The sequence below is a fragment of the Gobius niger genome (genome assembly GCF_951799975.1).
Source record: "Gobius niger genome assembly, chromosome: 14".
Taxonomy (NCBI): domain Eukaryota; kingdom Metazoa; phylum Chordata; class Actinopteri; order Gobiiformes; family Gobiidae; genus Gobius; species Gobius niger.
In genome coordinates, this window is record NC_136865.1 from 23,036,368 (window position 1) to 23,051,809 (window position 15,442).

The window sequence follows — 15,442 nt, forward strand, 5'->3', positions numbered from 1 at the left end:
GCATTTCCTCTACTCATTCATCCTCCGCGGCCTTCCTTTGCAGAGCGTGTGCTTTTAGCCCGAGCGCGATGGGAAAAAAATAGGTTCCCACAAGATCCCCCCCGGCAAATGAACTTACCTATATATGAGTTGTTTTTTTGTTTTCCTTCTCTTGAAGCGGATGTAGGGGAGTTGAAGGGGTTCATGCTATGGTGGTGAAAACGCGGCAAAGTGTAAAGTTGTACATTTTGATTGATTTTAAAATGATACAAGACTTGATCAAGCAAATATGTTTGTCTCATGGAATGGTTGCACAAGATAAGAAAGATTTGCAATATTTGATAACTACGTTGTTGAGTATTGCAGTTTGATTGAATTTAGCAAAAATTGTAGGCAATTTTTGTGCTTTTTTTAATCTAATTGTGCGAAAACTAGGGCTGGGCGATACGGCAAATGAATCTGATCACAATTGTCTTTAGTTGAATTGAATTGAATTGAATTGAATTGAACATTTTATTTCGAGCCATATAAACAAAACTAGTGTTCAAGAACAAATACAGAGACAACGGTACATGTCATATCCATCCAAGATCTTTACCTTTATAAACAACGCACTTCCTTTGCCCCTATAATTGGCCAACAAAATAAAATAAACAACATTTTAGCTCGAAAAGGAGTGGGAGGAAGACAAACTTCTTCAAATTTACTCCCACCCCTATTCATATATTCTAAATAATTTAAATAATGTGTTTGCTGAACTAACTTAGTTTGGCCCTTGGTCGCTATAGTAATGAAACAATTACGTTGTTACATGTATACATGAGATGCTACAATGCATTACATTAAAGCGACTATACAGAGTTTAAAAATGTTAAAATTATGTATTTTCCTCCCCCTGCATGTTCCAGCCATGTCCTAATGTGTAGAATGAGCCCAGACCTGTTCATCACAACTGCCTCTGAAATGAGGTGGCAGTAGTGAGTATAAAATGACCAATTTTATATATAATGGCTAATTATTCATTCCTTCGCCCAATATATCAGCATGTTAGTATTACTGTTACATCACAACCCTCACAGTATTTATATTGCATATAATATAACTTTAATTCACGTTTTCATGAGTGCATTGACTAAAGCCTCTTCTTGGGTTTAGACCTGGTTTAGTCCAGGCTAATCTTCGTTTTGTTCTGTCCCCAGTTTAGCTTAGTTTTGTCCTGGTTTAAACCATGATTTCAGTGTCTGCTTTAGTCTGGTTTACCTCTTGGTTTAGTCACTGTTTAATCCAGTTTCAGTTCGTGATATTGTCCGATTTTAGACTTGGTGTAGGCCTAGTTTTCTCCTGAAGCAGTGAGCGGAGAAAAGTATTTGCGCTCCGAGCTGTGTGAGACATAAAAAACAATGAATCACGATATGACAATGTTACAAAAAACATTAAAAAAGTATAACAGCCCCGAAACCTGGCTATAATGGGACTAAATTAGGAAAATCATGACTTAAACAAGGATTTTGCACGATATTAAGTTACTTTTTTTATTAAGGCAAAAATCTGCAAATCCCCCTTACATGGAATACGCAGTGATTTTTGCCCTATTAAATCCACACCCTCAGAGGAGCCACTGGGGTCACTGGGGAAAAACTGTGGAGCTGGAGTTATGAGGCCAATGTCAGTGCGGTCAAGCGCTGTCCGACCTGCCATTTATTTTTCATGCACCTCTCTCTGCGCGCGAGTGGACCTTGCGGATGTGGCTGCTTAGGTATCATAATTATCATATCAGTCGAGCAATTTGAGACGAAACAGGAGCCGTCGGTCTGAGCACTCCTGACTCCAGCCGTTTTCACCTTTCGTCTTTATTTAAAGGGACGGAGTAAAGAAGGGCAAGGCGAAACAGGACGCCCCCCCAGAGACGTTTTTATCTCTGAAATCTCATCTATGCGCTACTGTTTTTAAAGGAGCCCGTATCGCCGAGCCAAATCTACTGGAGCTATTGATAAAAGGGCTACTGTCTTATAGCTGCGCTCGGCACCGCGGAGGCAGGTGCAGCTGAAATTAATGGGGCAATAGAGACACCGCGCTCCCGACGGGATCTTGGGAGAAGAAACGTGTTACTGTATAACGTCAAGTGTACTTTGGTTTCTCAAAAGACTATTGAACATTAGGGAAACGACAACTACAAATTTGAATGAGGACACAGCAGCTTTATTTAGACCACTTTAGGTTGAACTGCGTTGGCATCTTCTATTGCCCTCCCATCCACCCTCAAAAGGCCTTTTCCTGTTGTGTCGTCATTTTTTTGTCCTCAATAAGCACATGATTGATGCTGTTTTGTTTTTTTTACCCACCTGGACACAGATGCGCTCACTCTCCTCCTGTTTTGTACAACATTTGATTATTGGTTTCCACTTTGTTCAGGAGGACGCAGACCCTCAGATTCACGAGAGCCTGAGCATCGAGAACACGCTGTGGGCCAGCACTGTGGTGGCATCAGGTTGGTACCTCTAATTTGTAAATCAATCATTTACCTGTTATTGGAGACGATTTACTAAAACCTGCCCACACAACCAGTGAATACGTTGTTAGTTTTTAGGTTGAATTTATATATTATCAGAACACTTAAAGGGATATTTCAGGATTTTTGACATATCCAGAGTGTTGCTGATTTCTGGAGATATTTTTTTTGTAATTTATGCAGTTCTTCTGTTTGAAGAGCTACGTGGCGCTAGGCTAATGCAAGGCACACAGACATTTATATGGTTAGTCTGGTGTTATAAGTGATTTGCCTCAGGTGCACTGTGGAGCGGGTCAGACTGTTTTTAATGCAGGCTAGCTGATACCATAGAAATTCACTAGCCTAGCACAAGCCTAGCGCCACATAACTCTTCAAATATAAGAACTGCATATTACAAAGAAAATATCTCCAGAAATCAGCAACACTCTGGATAACTAGGAAATGAGGCCCTATGTCAAAAATCCTGAAATATCCCTTTAAAGCTACTCTAAGCCACTCCATTTTCCTGGACCGGCATGGTTGCATTCCCACATTTCATCGTGAGATGCGCCACCTTCACTTCGTACCACAGAAGACCAGCACTCCCTCCACCTGCCCGACACCATGTAAACACAAACATGTGTTTACATGGTTTGAAGCAGCAGACGTTTGCATTATGATAGATGTTTACAAACTGACAAACATCTGACCGACCTGTTCTGAAGCAGCTGAAATCCTCATGAAATGTCCGTTTGTTTAATAATCCAATATCTACAGGAGCCGTCAGGTCTTTTTCCTGCTTATGATCACAAAGCAAAGCAGGCATCGGGAGGCTGAGGCGTTGAAGGGATGCGGGGAAAAAAAGCTCTGCAATGACTTAGTTCTAAATGGAAGTATTATCTTCTAAATGTAAAAAAGAGACTTATATGAAAATAAATTTAAGTCTAAAGATGTTCACTTTGCCACATATATATTGATGATATCTCATTGAATGCAATCAGAGCAGTGTGTGGTCTGTGGTGTGGAGGGGAGTGAGGGGCGTGGGTGAGGGGGGAAAGCCAGGTGAGGGGAGGAGGGGGAGCAGAGCAGGTTTCACGACTGACGCCTATTGACAAAAAAAATCAAAAAGACACAGCTTAGTGCATCTTTATGCTTGGAGTCGTGATCTCGATGTCGGTGCCTTTTGGCCTCATGCATTGGTTCCCAAAGTGGGGGTTGCGAGCACCGAGCTGGGGATCCCAAGATGATTTCAAGATATAAAAAAGACAAATATCGAACAATAATGTATCTCTTAACCAGCTATTTTGTGCTTGCGTTTTGCTAATTTGCAAACGTCTCTCCCCATTCTTCAATCTTCACCCACTTTCACGCTGTGCTAAGCTGTCAAATAAAGCCTGTGGGCCAAAAATACATACAAATATAAATGATATAAAGACATAAACCTGGTCTGCCTCCATGTGTCTCGATCCCTCCCGCTCCCCTTCCGTTCTCACACGCTGACGTAATCCCGCTGCTGCAGTAGTGGTTGTGACAGTTGAGAGTGTTTGAGCCGATCGGAGCCGTGGCCGCAGCATCGACCCGCGGTCTGCCCCTCTGCCTGACCTTCACACGAGAACAAATGCCTCTCAACAGTTACATCATCTGCTGCTCAGGAATCCCACTCCAATCCCCAAACGCTCTGCTCCTCCTCAGCCGTGAACTCGCTGTCCTGAAAAAAGATTCTGCTCTGTGGGACTTTAAAGGTCACGTTATATGTTTTAGTTCATTCTGTCACCGTGTCCTTGGGTTAATTGTTCGGGTTTTCTGTGTATGACGTTTTGGCATAAGGATAGTAGAATCCAGGCATTTAAACCCGTCCCAGAACACAGTGAAGCTGCAGCAGTGTCTCGGGATCACACTGTTCACTCGTCATGGGCCCCGCTCCAGCTGTGACGACTAATTCTAGTCTTTGGCGTATTCAAATTGAAACCTTTTGTGCACGCTGAGACTCAGGCCATTTGTCACACTGTTCATTCATTCATCTTCCACCACTGACGACTAGTACCGAGTGTAGAGATCTGCAGCCTTTATCAGGAACTATGGGCCGTAGGCGGGTGGCAGGCTGGGTACCATTTGAATTGCTTCAATACTTTTACTCACAGAATCATGTTTTCAAATTCTTTTGAGGTTGGGTTTGTCTGAAATAATATTTAAAATGCACAACCTACATATGACCCCAGATAGAGTGTGAAGTAGTCATTTTGAAATCAAACAACCTTAGACTGAATAAATTTAACGCTCTTTCATTCACCATTTAAAAAGCCTTTTACATTAGGGCTGCACGATATTGAAGTCACTTGCGATACTGCTGTGCCATATCGTGATTACAATATTTCGCTAAACCAACACGATATGTTCCATTCTAATAAAAACATAAATTGTAGTTAATACATTTTTCAGCAAATTGTGTCAAAACAAGACTTAAAAACTCTACTGCTCTACTCTTGAGCAGCACAACAAGACTAAAAATTAAGTAAATTAGGACTTTTACACATTTTACAAATTCAGAGATGCCAGATTCTCGGCTGTAAATCAAAACATATGGCACAGATCAACTTTATTTTAGGCTACTCCCCTGTGGAGCCGGGACTCACACGGAAAAAGAGACTCTGACTTCTTAGTGGGACTTTCCTCCTTTAAATAGAATCAGAATAGTTTTTATTGCCATTGTTTGAGAACAGTTTCACAAACTAGGAATTTTTCCCAGTGCAGACGTGCAACATAAAACATACAACACATAATTTAGATAAAAAGAACCTATAAAAAAAAGAATATTAAAATAAATAAGATAAAAAGTAAAATATAAAAAGACGCCAGCAATTTGACATAGATTGCAATAGATAAAGGTAACAAAAATATATTATGATGTTGTGCCATTTTAAAACCGCAAGTGTGCATTTATCTTTTTTGTTCACCACCACACAGATTTTACATTACAGTTGACAGAGGAGGTTTATTAATCAATTCAGGGCGGTCGATGTTTTGATACTTGTAATTTTTATAGTTTGTGGATGTGGGAGCTTGTTTCCAGGTTTATTAGCACCTTTGTTTCCCTCATTTAGCTCATTTAATATTAATGCTCTGTTAATCTCTTTTAATTGAACAGTGTAATGAATTGCCAAATAAAGATGGCGGCATATCGATCTGGTTTTATAAGCTTCCAGTGGTTCATTGGGACTCTAAACGTATTAAAAACCTCTGTCTTGGGTCCTTAGTGTCTTCCCCTGCTGCAGTTCATCTTACTTGACCAAGATTAGTGTGCGTTTGTTTACGTGGGGGAGGGCGAGGGGGCAGCGGGGGGCAGAGGTGTGGGGCACTTTAATGAGCTACATTACTTTTCTTGTCCTGTGGTTGGCAGGCACCGTCATCGGGGTGGTGATCTACACCGGCAAAGAGACCAGGAGCGTTCTCAACACGTCCTCCGCCAAGAACAAGGTGAATGCCTTTTGGATTTTGGGGTTTCGCTCTCAATGGACACAGTCTTTGAAATGAGACGAGAGGTTTATTTATAGACAAATTGAAATGAGTATCACACATAAAATCCAACCATGACTCCTGTCTCTCATCTGCTGCTTTATACAGGCTCACATTTAATAAAATCATCTACAATATTGATCTTTTAAGCCACAGAACCACAAAACTAGCATCTGTGTTCACTTCCCTGCTGTCCCCAGCCTTTTATCACTAATCAATCACTTCCACAAGACTTTCCAGATAAAGTTAGACCTGTCAATGCGAAAGGTCGACGCTCGTGGCTAATTAACCAAAAGGGAAATTAACTGACCAAGGATTTAAATGAGCCAAAAGTTAATCCCGTGCAATCCCCATTGAGTTTTTTTGTCCCCCGATTGAGGAGATTAATGAATATTTGTAAGATTTTGCCTGAAAGATTTGGGCCGATAAACCCGGGTCATCTGATAAAGGCAGGTCTCGGAGCGAGGCTGTCGTACTACAAGGAATCTTACACAGAATTCTAGAGTTGTTTTAGTCTTTTCTAGTACGACAAAGACATAGATTTATATTGAATCCCATTGAAGAATTTACTTTTTGATGTGCCATTTTGCAGATTTTCTTGTTTATGGCAAATGTCTGTAATCATTTGGCTGATTCACATGAAACACAATCTGGCACAAAGTTCAACATGTTCAGTACAAGTGAACCTGGGTGTAGGGTTGCACAATAGTATCGCCATGTTATCCTTAAGGTAAAGCAATATCCATAATATTGCAAGAAGGAAGCCACACAAAATCACTGAGGCGTTCCCTCTGTCAGACATTAAAATAAACTAAAACAAAAATGCAACATAGCTTTAAGATGTGCAAAGGTTTTTGTCATGGTTTTTATAATTCTGTTGGGAAAAATGTCCTCATTTTCAACTTCAAGGATCCAGGTACAGAAATTGAATATTTAAAGAAGAAGGCGATCTGAGGCACTCTGACTTAAAGATCCTTTAATGTTACGGGGACATCACTAAACCGATGCGTTTCGACCACTTGCATGGTCTTCGTCAGGGCACAGATTAAATATGAAAGTGTAGCCAGGTGGTCTTAAATGGTGACCCATGTCACGTGAGCCGACACAAGAACATGAGTGACCGCCCACTGATAGGTAAACAGACATATACGAATAAAGGTATTGCATAGACCAATTTACATATTAAAATAACATTTTAAAAAAAAATAAGAGAAGGACATTTGACATTTATTGAAGTGTCAAGATCAAAAAGTGCATTAACACAAAATGTAACAAGGTGCTGTTACTGGAAAACAAAGGAATGCAGGAATAAAAGGCCTCCAAACACAAGTATTGAAAGTATTGCGATACTTAAAAAAGTATTGATACTTGGTATTGATCCACAAAGTATTGGGATCCAAATCCAATCCGATATTTTGTCCCAGGCCTAATTTATTATATTTTTTTGTAAAGTCCCTCCTTCCTGGATCTCAGCAACTAACCAGTCTAGTCTCCTCCTGCGTTGACCAATCAGACGAGCTTTTCCTGTGACCCGGCCTGTCAGGTCCAATCAGTAGGGAGGGGGAGGAGCTAGATCGTTTACTTTTGAAAATTTTGTTTCTGTGCTCTTCATTTTGCAAACTCAGAAGGGCTTTCTGGTCAAAGAGGGGAGGGATCAGACTATCACTTTAATCTAAACTTAATGGAGCACCACATTGAAATGGTTTAGACAGTTTGGTGAAATTATTAACTCCCAGTTTTAGCAGAAATTGAAACTACTGTCGCCATGACATTGTTTTCAGTAGGTTTGTGAATCCGATCCATGACAAATGATGATCAGGTTCATTATTTTTGGATTTAGTTTGGCCACTTTTTCGCTCACAGAGTCACACAGGCACATGAGCTCCATCTGAAATGACATCAAATTGTGGCATGTCCTGAACTCTATTTAATCTCATGGCGCAGTATTTTAGCACGTTTAAGCGGCTTAAGTTTGTTTTTGACACTTTAGTCTTTTCGTTTCAAGAGCTGATTCGGTCGGGCGAGTGTTTTGTGTAAGCCCGACAGCTGAGAGGAATTCAATATTTCAAGGAGATGATGTCAGAAGTGCCAATACGGAGACTGGGGGAAAGTCGATACAGTGCGGTCTATTGCGGCCCGAGCGTTTTGGCCTCTTATAATCTGTTGTGACACTGTCCGGGACAAAGGCAGGCACGGATCAATTGGACAGGACGGACTTAGCCCCCTCTCTTTGTTTGAGAATGGAGAGACAGACCACCGTCAGAGTGAGGAGACAATGTAACCTGACAAAAGGCCATCCCTGAATACAGACTGGTTAATTTGAACATAGCCACAATCCAATACTCGCCCGTCTCTCGAGCTCCAAGTTCTATGAGACGTACTTCATTGGGACCTGAGAAATCAATTTTAAAGCATCGAGACATATTAACATCAACATCTGAATGTGTGGGATGTTTTGGAGTCTCTTGAGCTGCATTGGTCACTTACACTTACACTGATGGAGTCGACTGTACATCCTGGAAAGCCAAAATGTTTTTTCCAGGTTTCAATCAGTTTATTTTAATTTATCAAGTCATATTTTAAGATATAAATTTCCCATTATTTATTAACACTTGTAGCTGTATGTATGTTTTTTAAGTTGATTATTTTCAGCTTGATCTCTGTGTCTTCATAGGTTTCTTAGATACAGCAGAAGACAGTTATTACCAGTCCAGCCGCCCGGGTCAGAAAGAATAGAATAGCTCATTGTTGGTACGACATTTAATGTATTGGATAATTTCTACACTGCTGGGGCACAGTTTTGGAAAAATATCCAACTGCGTCGTTTTCATGACAAGTTTTGTGATTACGGTATGTTTTGAAATGAACACTCAATTCATTGTGCACATTTAGAAAGTGAAATATGAACAGCGACAGGAATTAGGGTCTATATTAAAGAGACTAGATAGAAGTTGGTCATTTTATGCTCACTACTGCCACCTCAGGTCTTATGTGTAACTGCAGTCTCTATATAAAGTTTGGGCATTACAGCACTTCGGACCCAAAGTAACACCATTTTGAGTGACAGTGCAGGATTTTAGAGGCAGTTTTGGTGAACAGGTCTGGGCTCATTCTACACATTAGGACATGGCTGGAACATGTAAGGGGAGGAAAATGCCTGGTTTTAATTTTTTAATTTCATTTAATTTTTTGAACTCTGTGTAGTCCCTTTAAAACAACATTGACCCACTCATGCACCTTTGAGTAATCTTTGAATCTTCAGCTCTTATCACCGCGGCGACCACTCCCAGAAACCTCCCCTTGAGGTCCTACGTACAGGAAATGCTTTCCTCACCGCTCTATCTCTTACTAAAACTAAAACTCTCGAGCCGGAGGAGAAGAGTGGGAAGCAGTGATCGTTTTGACAACATATTTTAATTTAGTTTGAGTCTTTTGACAAAAATGCCATTTAATTTCATTCGAGATTCAGTCAAAAAACCCTCTTCAATTCTAGTCTAGTTTTAGTCAACGAGAATTAAAGAATTAAGACGAATTTAGTCGACTTTGCATTAATAATGTTTATTATAATCCTATTTAATCAAAGTCCTCTGCTCCATGGAGCTTCTCCCACATGAACAAAGAGTTGTTCCTTTGTGAATCTAAATGATATGAGGCTCATATGGGAGTTTGAAAGTTTTTAGTCTCTTCTTTTCATTTTTATTTAGTCGTATTTTAGTTAACAAAAATATCTGCACATTTTAGTCAGTTTTTGTCTCGTAAACAACTTTTTATTTAGTTTTTAGTTTTTTATTTTAACAACTTTTTATTTAGTTTTAGTCTAACTTTAGTCACAAAAATGTTACTTTGACTTAAATTATAACAAAATATTTAGTTGACAAAATGAACCCTATTGGGGATGGCTAATGGTGAGATCACTTGAAAATCAGGAAGTGAAACTACCTGCTATTTAGTTTCATCTGATTTATATCAACATAGCATTTTCTAACAAGATAGTGATAAACATGTGATAAACAAAAAGCAAAATACTCTTTAACTTAAGAACCCATTGAGACAAGAAAGGTTGTTTTATGCAGAATCTAGATAACTACAGTCTTTGCGATTAGCTAATTGCAACCATTCAAAGTGCGGTTTCGATTTAATTGCAATTAATTGTGCAGATCTACTAGACGCTGGTGGGTTTTCATGTCCCGGCCAGACGCATCTTAGCGCATTGTCTGCAGTTACTTGACAATGGTGAGAGTTGATCGATCTGAGACGGACACAGACGCTTTCTTTGTTTAAAACGCTTAGATGGACCACGGTGTTATTTGACAGAAGACTATTACGGACTTTATTTGCACAAATCCCACAATCCAATACTCCCCCCTCTCGTCCGTCCGCCTTTAAACAGTCTCAGACGCTCAAGTTGTTTACCGCGCGTTTATAAATCAATTTCACTTAATTTTCTCGACTCTGCGCGACCCCAAAGGCGCAGCACTTACACACCACTGAATATTCATAGGCTCGGACTGAAAAAAAGCCTTTATCAGATTTCACACATATGCAAAAATACAAGCCACACAGGCCGACCCAATCTTCTCTTTCACTTCTAATAGCCCCGCCGTGAATGGGCTAAAATATGCACTTTTATTCATTGATAGCATCTTTAGCTCGTGGTAATTGAGTCCCTTTCCCGTCGTGACTGAATGAATAATGACTTCATCCGATCCCTGGCAAAAGCTTGGAAAATTTAGACCGGCCATTGTCCGCAGCGAGGGGGATCCTTTCTGCTCCTCCAGGCATGCACTGTGCTCCTCTCCTCCTCTCACTGTGTCTGTCTTAATTTTTCTTCATTTTAATCCACCCAAAACCCCCTATTTTTCTCAATAGCTCAACCATGAACCATGTTAGGGAGGCACCGGCTTGGGACCACATGCCCGCCCCCTCTACCCCCAATCCCCCCTCCCCCCCCACCTTCGTTGTACTGCCCTGTGGGTTTGTTTAGACATTAAGACGTGATTCCCTTTCTATAAAAATAAATTCAATCCTAATAAATAGTATAGATCCACAAAATTAAAGTTAGACATTTAAAGCCTCTATTTATTTTTCTGCATTTTTAACAGATGCAAATTTGTGCATTTTAAGTAGATGACGGCACAATGGTATTTGCATAATAAAACATTAAAGGTGGATTTGTTTTCATGTTTTTCTCATGTAGAGAATGCTACGGGCCAATAAAAAGTATTAAAAGTCGCCAAATGAATTGTGGCAAAACTGTTTCAAACTGACATTAAATCAAAATGTATCGGAAAATTATGACATTGCTCAAAAGTTTTTACTGGAAGTTCATCGAAAATACCAAAATGATTGAAAATGAAATATATATATTCAGCTTCAGTTCTGGCTGAAATTGACTAAATGTTTTTGCTAGAAAGTTGCCCGTTTTGTCCAATTCTGTTGAAATGTTTACAAGTTTTGAATGAAATATGCACAGATTTTTTTTTTCTGCATGTGTGGCTTCTGTCTGTATAAACCCTGAAAAGTATTAAATTGGTTTCAAATCTGAATCTTTAAAGGGACTACACGGAGTTTAAAAATTGAGTATTTTCCTCCCCCTACATGTTCCAGCCATGTCCTAATGTGTAGAATGAGCCCAGACCTGCTCACAACTGCCTCTAAAATCCTGCACAGTCACTCAAAACAGTGTTACTTCAGGTCTGAAGTGCCGTCATGCACAAGCTTATAACAGAGACTGCACTTACGTGTAAGACCTGAGGTGGTAGTAGTGGGCATAAAATGACCAACTTGCATCTAGTCTCTTTTAAATGAAATATGCACAGATTTCTTTTTTCTGAATGTGTGGCATTAAAATATCAGAATTTCCCTCATTATTCTGGAATGATTGCACGGTTCAGCATTAAAGTTCAGTATTAAGATGAAGCGACTTTTTAGAGTGTTTTATATGGAAGCCCGTTTCCGCCATGTTAAAAAATAAAAGTTAAAGATAAAAGAAATTACGAGATTTAAAGTCATAATTTTGTGTTTAAAACACAAAATTTTGAGTTTAAATCTCGAAATTACGATTTTTAAACTCGTACTACGAGTTTAAATCTCGAAATTACAAGTTTAAATCTCTAATTTAAGAGTTTAAATCTCTAAATTACGAGTTTAAATCTCTAAATTACAAGTTTTAAACTCGGAATTTCAAGTTTTTCAGATCCGTGATCATAGATGTCGGTACGGCGGGGACAGCGGAACCACTGTTGCAGATGTAAACAAACAGTCATGGAGGATTAGCTCGTGTTGTGAACCGGAGCTACAGCAACTCTGGGACTTTTACAAAGACACACAGAAGTGTTTATTTTACCCGAACACCCAGGATTAAAAGCAGTGACAAGAAAACTTATTAAAAATGTCTGTATCCACGATAGGAATGTGTTTAGGCCTTGATGATGCATGGGCATTCCCAAAGCTAATGCTACGATCGTAGCATTATGAACTTTGATGAACTTTGGATGATCATGATCGTGTGAAAATGGGAAATATGCATGAATAAAGGTCAATAAAACCACTGTGTCGCCTCGGGGTGTGTGTGGACCGGGAAGTTTGGGCATCTCTGCTGAGACTGCTGCCCCCGTGACCCTGCCCCGGATAAAGCGGAAGAAAATGGATGGTTGGATGGAAAACCACTGTCTACATAAAGCTTCCCTTTAACAACGATCACACACTGAGCCAGGCTGGTTGATTTTGAAGTTTATTACTCACACTTCATGTACAATTGGCCGTAGCCGATTGCTTAGCACCCGCAGCTAACTAGCTTCTTAGCAGCTCTAGCATCTAGCTCCAATAATGGATCCTGTGGAATTAAGTATTATACACTAAAAACGTCAATAAAGCCAGTAACCACATAAAGATTATCACACACTGGGTCAGGATTGACTCATTGGTGGTTAATTGCAGACTTTTTTTTTTTTAATCAACAATGAGGTGTTTTGCACATGCTAACCGGGCAAACTAGCCATTGTCCACCGGCATCGCCCTTTTATCAAGCGGGGAGACCATAGGGGGTATCCATAGGACATGGCAGAGGCAAAGAGGCACGAGTTTGCCCCAAACTAGCAGTTGTTTTTCAGGCATGATACGATTCCAAGATACGGCTAGGCTGGCCAGATCAAGCTCCACAGTTCAGACCGCATCAGACAACGAGAACGGCAACAACATCTGGATTTTCAAAGTAAAATAGGGCTGACGTCTATGATTATGGATCCTAAAAACTCGTAATTTTGAGATATAAACTCGTAGTATGAGTTTAAAACTCGTAATTTCGAGATTTAAACTCGTAATTTCGAGATTTAAACTTGTAGTATGAGTTTAAAAGTTGTAATTTCGAGATTTAAACTCTATTCCCTATATAGGGAATAGTGTGGACATTCGGACACAGCCTTAGAGTGCGTAGAGAAAGAAAATTAGATCTGAGGCACACAAAATCGGCTGCTAGTGAAATTTATTAAAAGACACTGAGTATTTGTGCATTAAAATGGCATGAAAAAGCATTTGATCTGACTTGCTGCTGCCGGTCTAAACCCTGAAAATAAACGTTTCCTAGATCATCCAGCAAATATACGAATCTTTCTGACAATCGTCCAAAGACGTCCGCACCCCACTGTTTGAGAAACCCTGCACTTGGTCTTTTTATAGCCAGTCACAGCCCCTACCCCCCACTCCCTCCTTTTTGTTCTGCCTTGTTCTTTTATTTGCGAGGCTTTGCGATGTTATGTTGTGCTGTTTTTGTAAGCGTGGTGCGTCACTTGAAAGGAGCTCTGTGTTGGTCCAGAAAAGGGGAAGGCGCTGCTTTATCTGACGTCTCTTTCCCACATGCTCCATTGGCCGCGACGGACACTCGAAAAATAAAGGACGACTCTGACCCGCTTTTTGTCCGATTCAGACTCGAGAAGCGTCTCAATATGGGAAACCTCCATTCATTTCCGAGCCCCCTCTGACCCGCCTGTGCTCTCGAGGAGGAAATAACGCTGTTTGTGGTGGTTTTGTGTCGCGTTTGGCAAATACACGTCTGACATTTTCATGGATTGCAAAAAAGAAAAGAAAAAAGAATCGAGCTTTTATAATAACCCGCTTTGTTTTCCCAGTCTGTAGTGGGGAAAATGGGAAGCAAACAATATTATTATCAACGGTTGTGCATGATTGAAGGACTTTTTATTTATTTTTGAGAAATAATGCATGTTTAGTTTTCAGAAGAATGTGCCAGACTTTGTTGAAACAGAGAAATTGCTTACAAACTCAACTTTTGAAAAAAAGATGGAGTAAAGGTTTTTCATTGTGTTACTTTCTATTATATTTTCAGTGCTAATCAATCACTTTATTATCCGAAAGGAGTTTATAGACGGACAACACTGATACATAAAGGGTGTCTTCCCTATAAGTCATTCAATCAGATTCAAACTGGCATTAAATCTAAATTTCTTGGAAAGTATAGTTTTTCCTTAGCAACAGAACCACAACAATGTCATTCCTATTTGTTCACTTTAAAGATACTAAAACACTAAAACTATGGTCTAAAACTAATCCAGCTGCAGTTCTGACTGAAATCTTTACACAATCGTTTGCTCAAAAGTTTCGCGTTGTGTCCAAATACATTTTCAATATAAAATTGTATATTTACAAATTTTATGAAATGAAATATGCTGAGATTTTTTGCATTTGTGGCACTAAATTATAGTATTTAGGCATTAAAGCCACACTGCGTAAAATTTCACCCAATAAATAACATTTTAATACAAGCATTTCTTGTATGACGGATATTTTCATCAATGAAAAATACCTCATTAATGTACAAACAAGCATGAGCTTTTGCTGTGAGCGGCTCAGCTCTCTGAAGACATGACTGTAACTTAACCAGGAGTGGGTACGTCTCTGGCTCGTCGCCATGGAGATGTGACTAAAGGTATTCCCACTGCAAAATAGCATTTTCTGTGTCGAGCCGGTCATTGGGAGCATGTTTTGTATTGATGGCAACAGTATAGTCCAAAATGTTACACGGTTACACCTTTTAAAAAGCATTGCATTTGACTGGCGGCCACCTGCAGAAACCTCGAGATGTGTCCCAGAGTCAGGACTAAACACAGTGAGGCTGCGCTTCATTTTTACAGTGACTTCCTGAAGATGTGAGGCAGGCATCGCCTCTGACAATGTTCAAATCCAGGCTGAATCTGTCATATTTGTCTGTGCATTTGACAATTTAGAGTATTTTTATGCACTTTCAAATCAGTTTTTTAAAGATTATTTGTTCTCTACTGGTTTGGTTTGCCTTTTAGATACTTTTTATAAGTAAATAAACTTGCCTTTCCTTATGGTAATTTATTTCCTATATTTATTTCATACTTCAAATACCTTGTCATATATTTATAAAAGTTAAGTGTACTGTCTGGCCGAATCATGAAGTGGCTTTCTATTTTACTCAGCTCA

The 15,442-nt window shown here is 39.7% G+C and overlaps 1 protein-coding gene across 3 annotated transcripts in view; it reads left to right on the forward strand.

Annotated features, from left to right (window-relative positions):
- The window catches only part of atp9b (ATPase phospholipid transporting 9B), a 62,184-nt gene that overhangs the window by 17,704 nt on the left and 29,038 nt on the right, over positions 1-15,442 (forward strand). For all 3 annotated transcript variants that reach the window (XM_079570876.1, XM_079570877.1, XM_079570878.1), the window contains exons 10-11: positions 2,392-2,467; positions 5,865-5,941. In XM_079570876.1, coding sequence (XP_079427002.1) covers positions 2,392-2,467; positions 5,865-5,941 — 153 coding nt within the window. The remainder of the gene's footprint in view (positions 1-2,391; positions 2,468-5,864; positions 5,942-15,442) is intronic.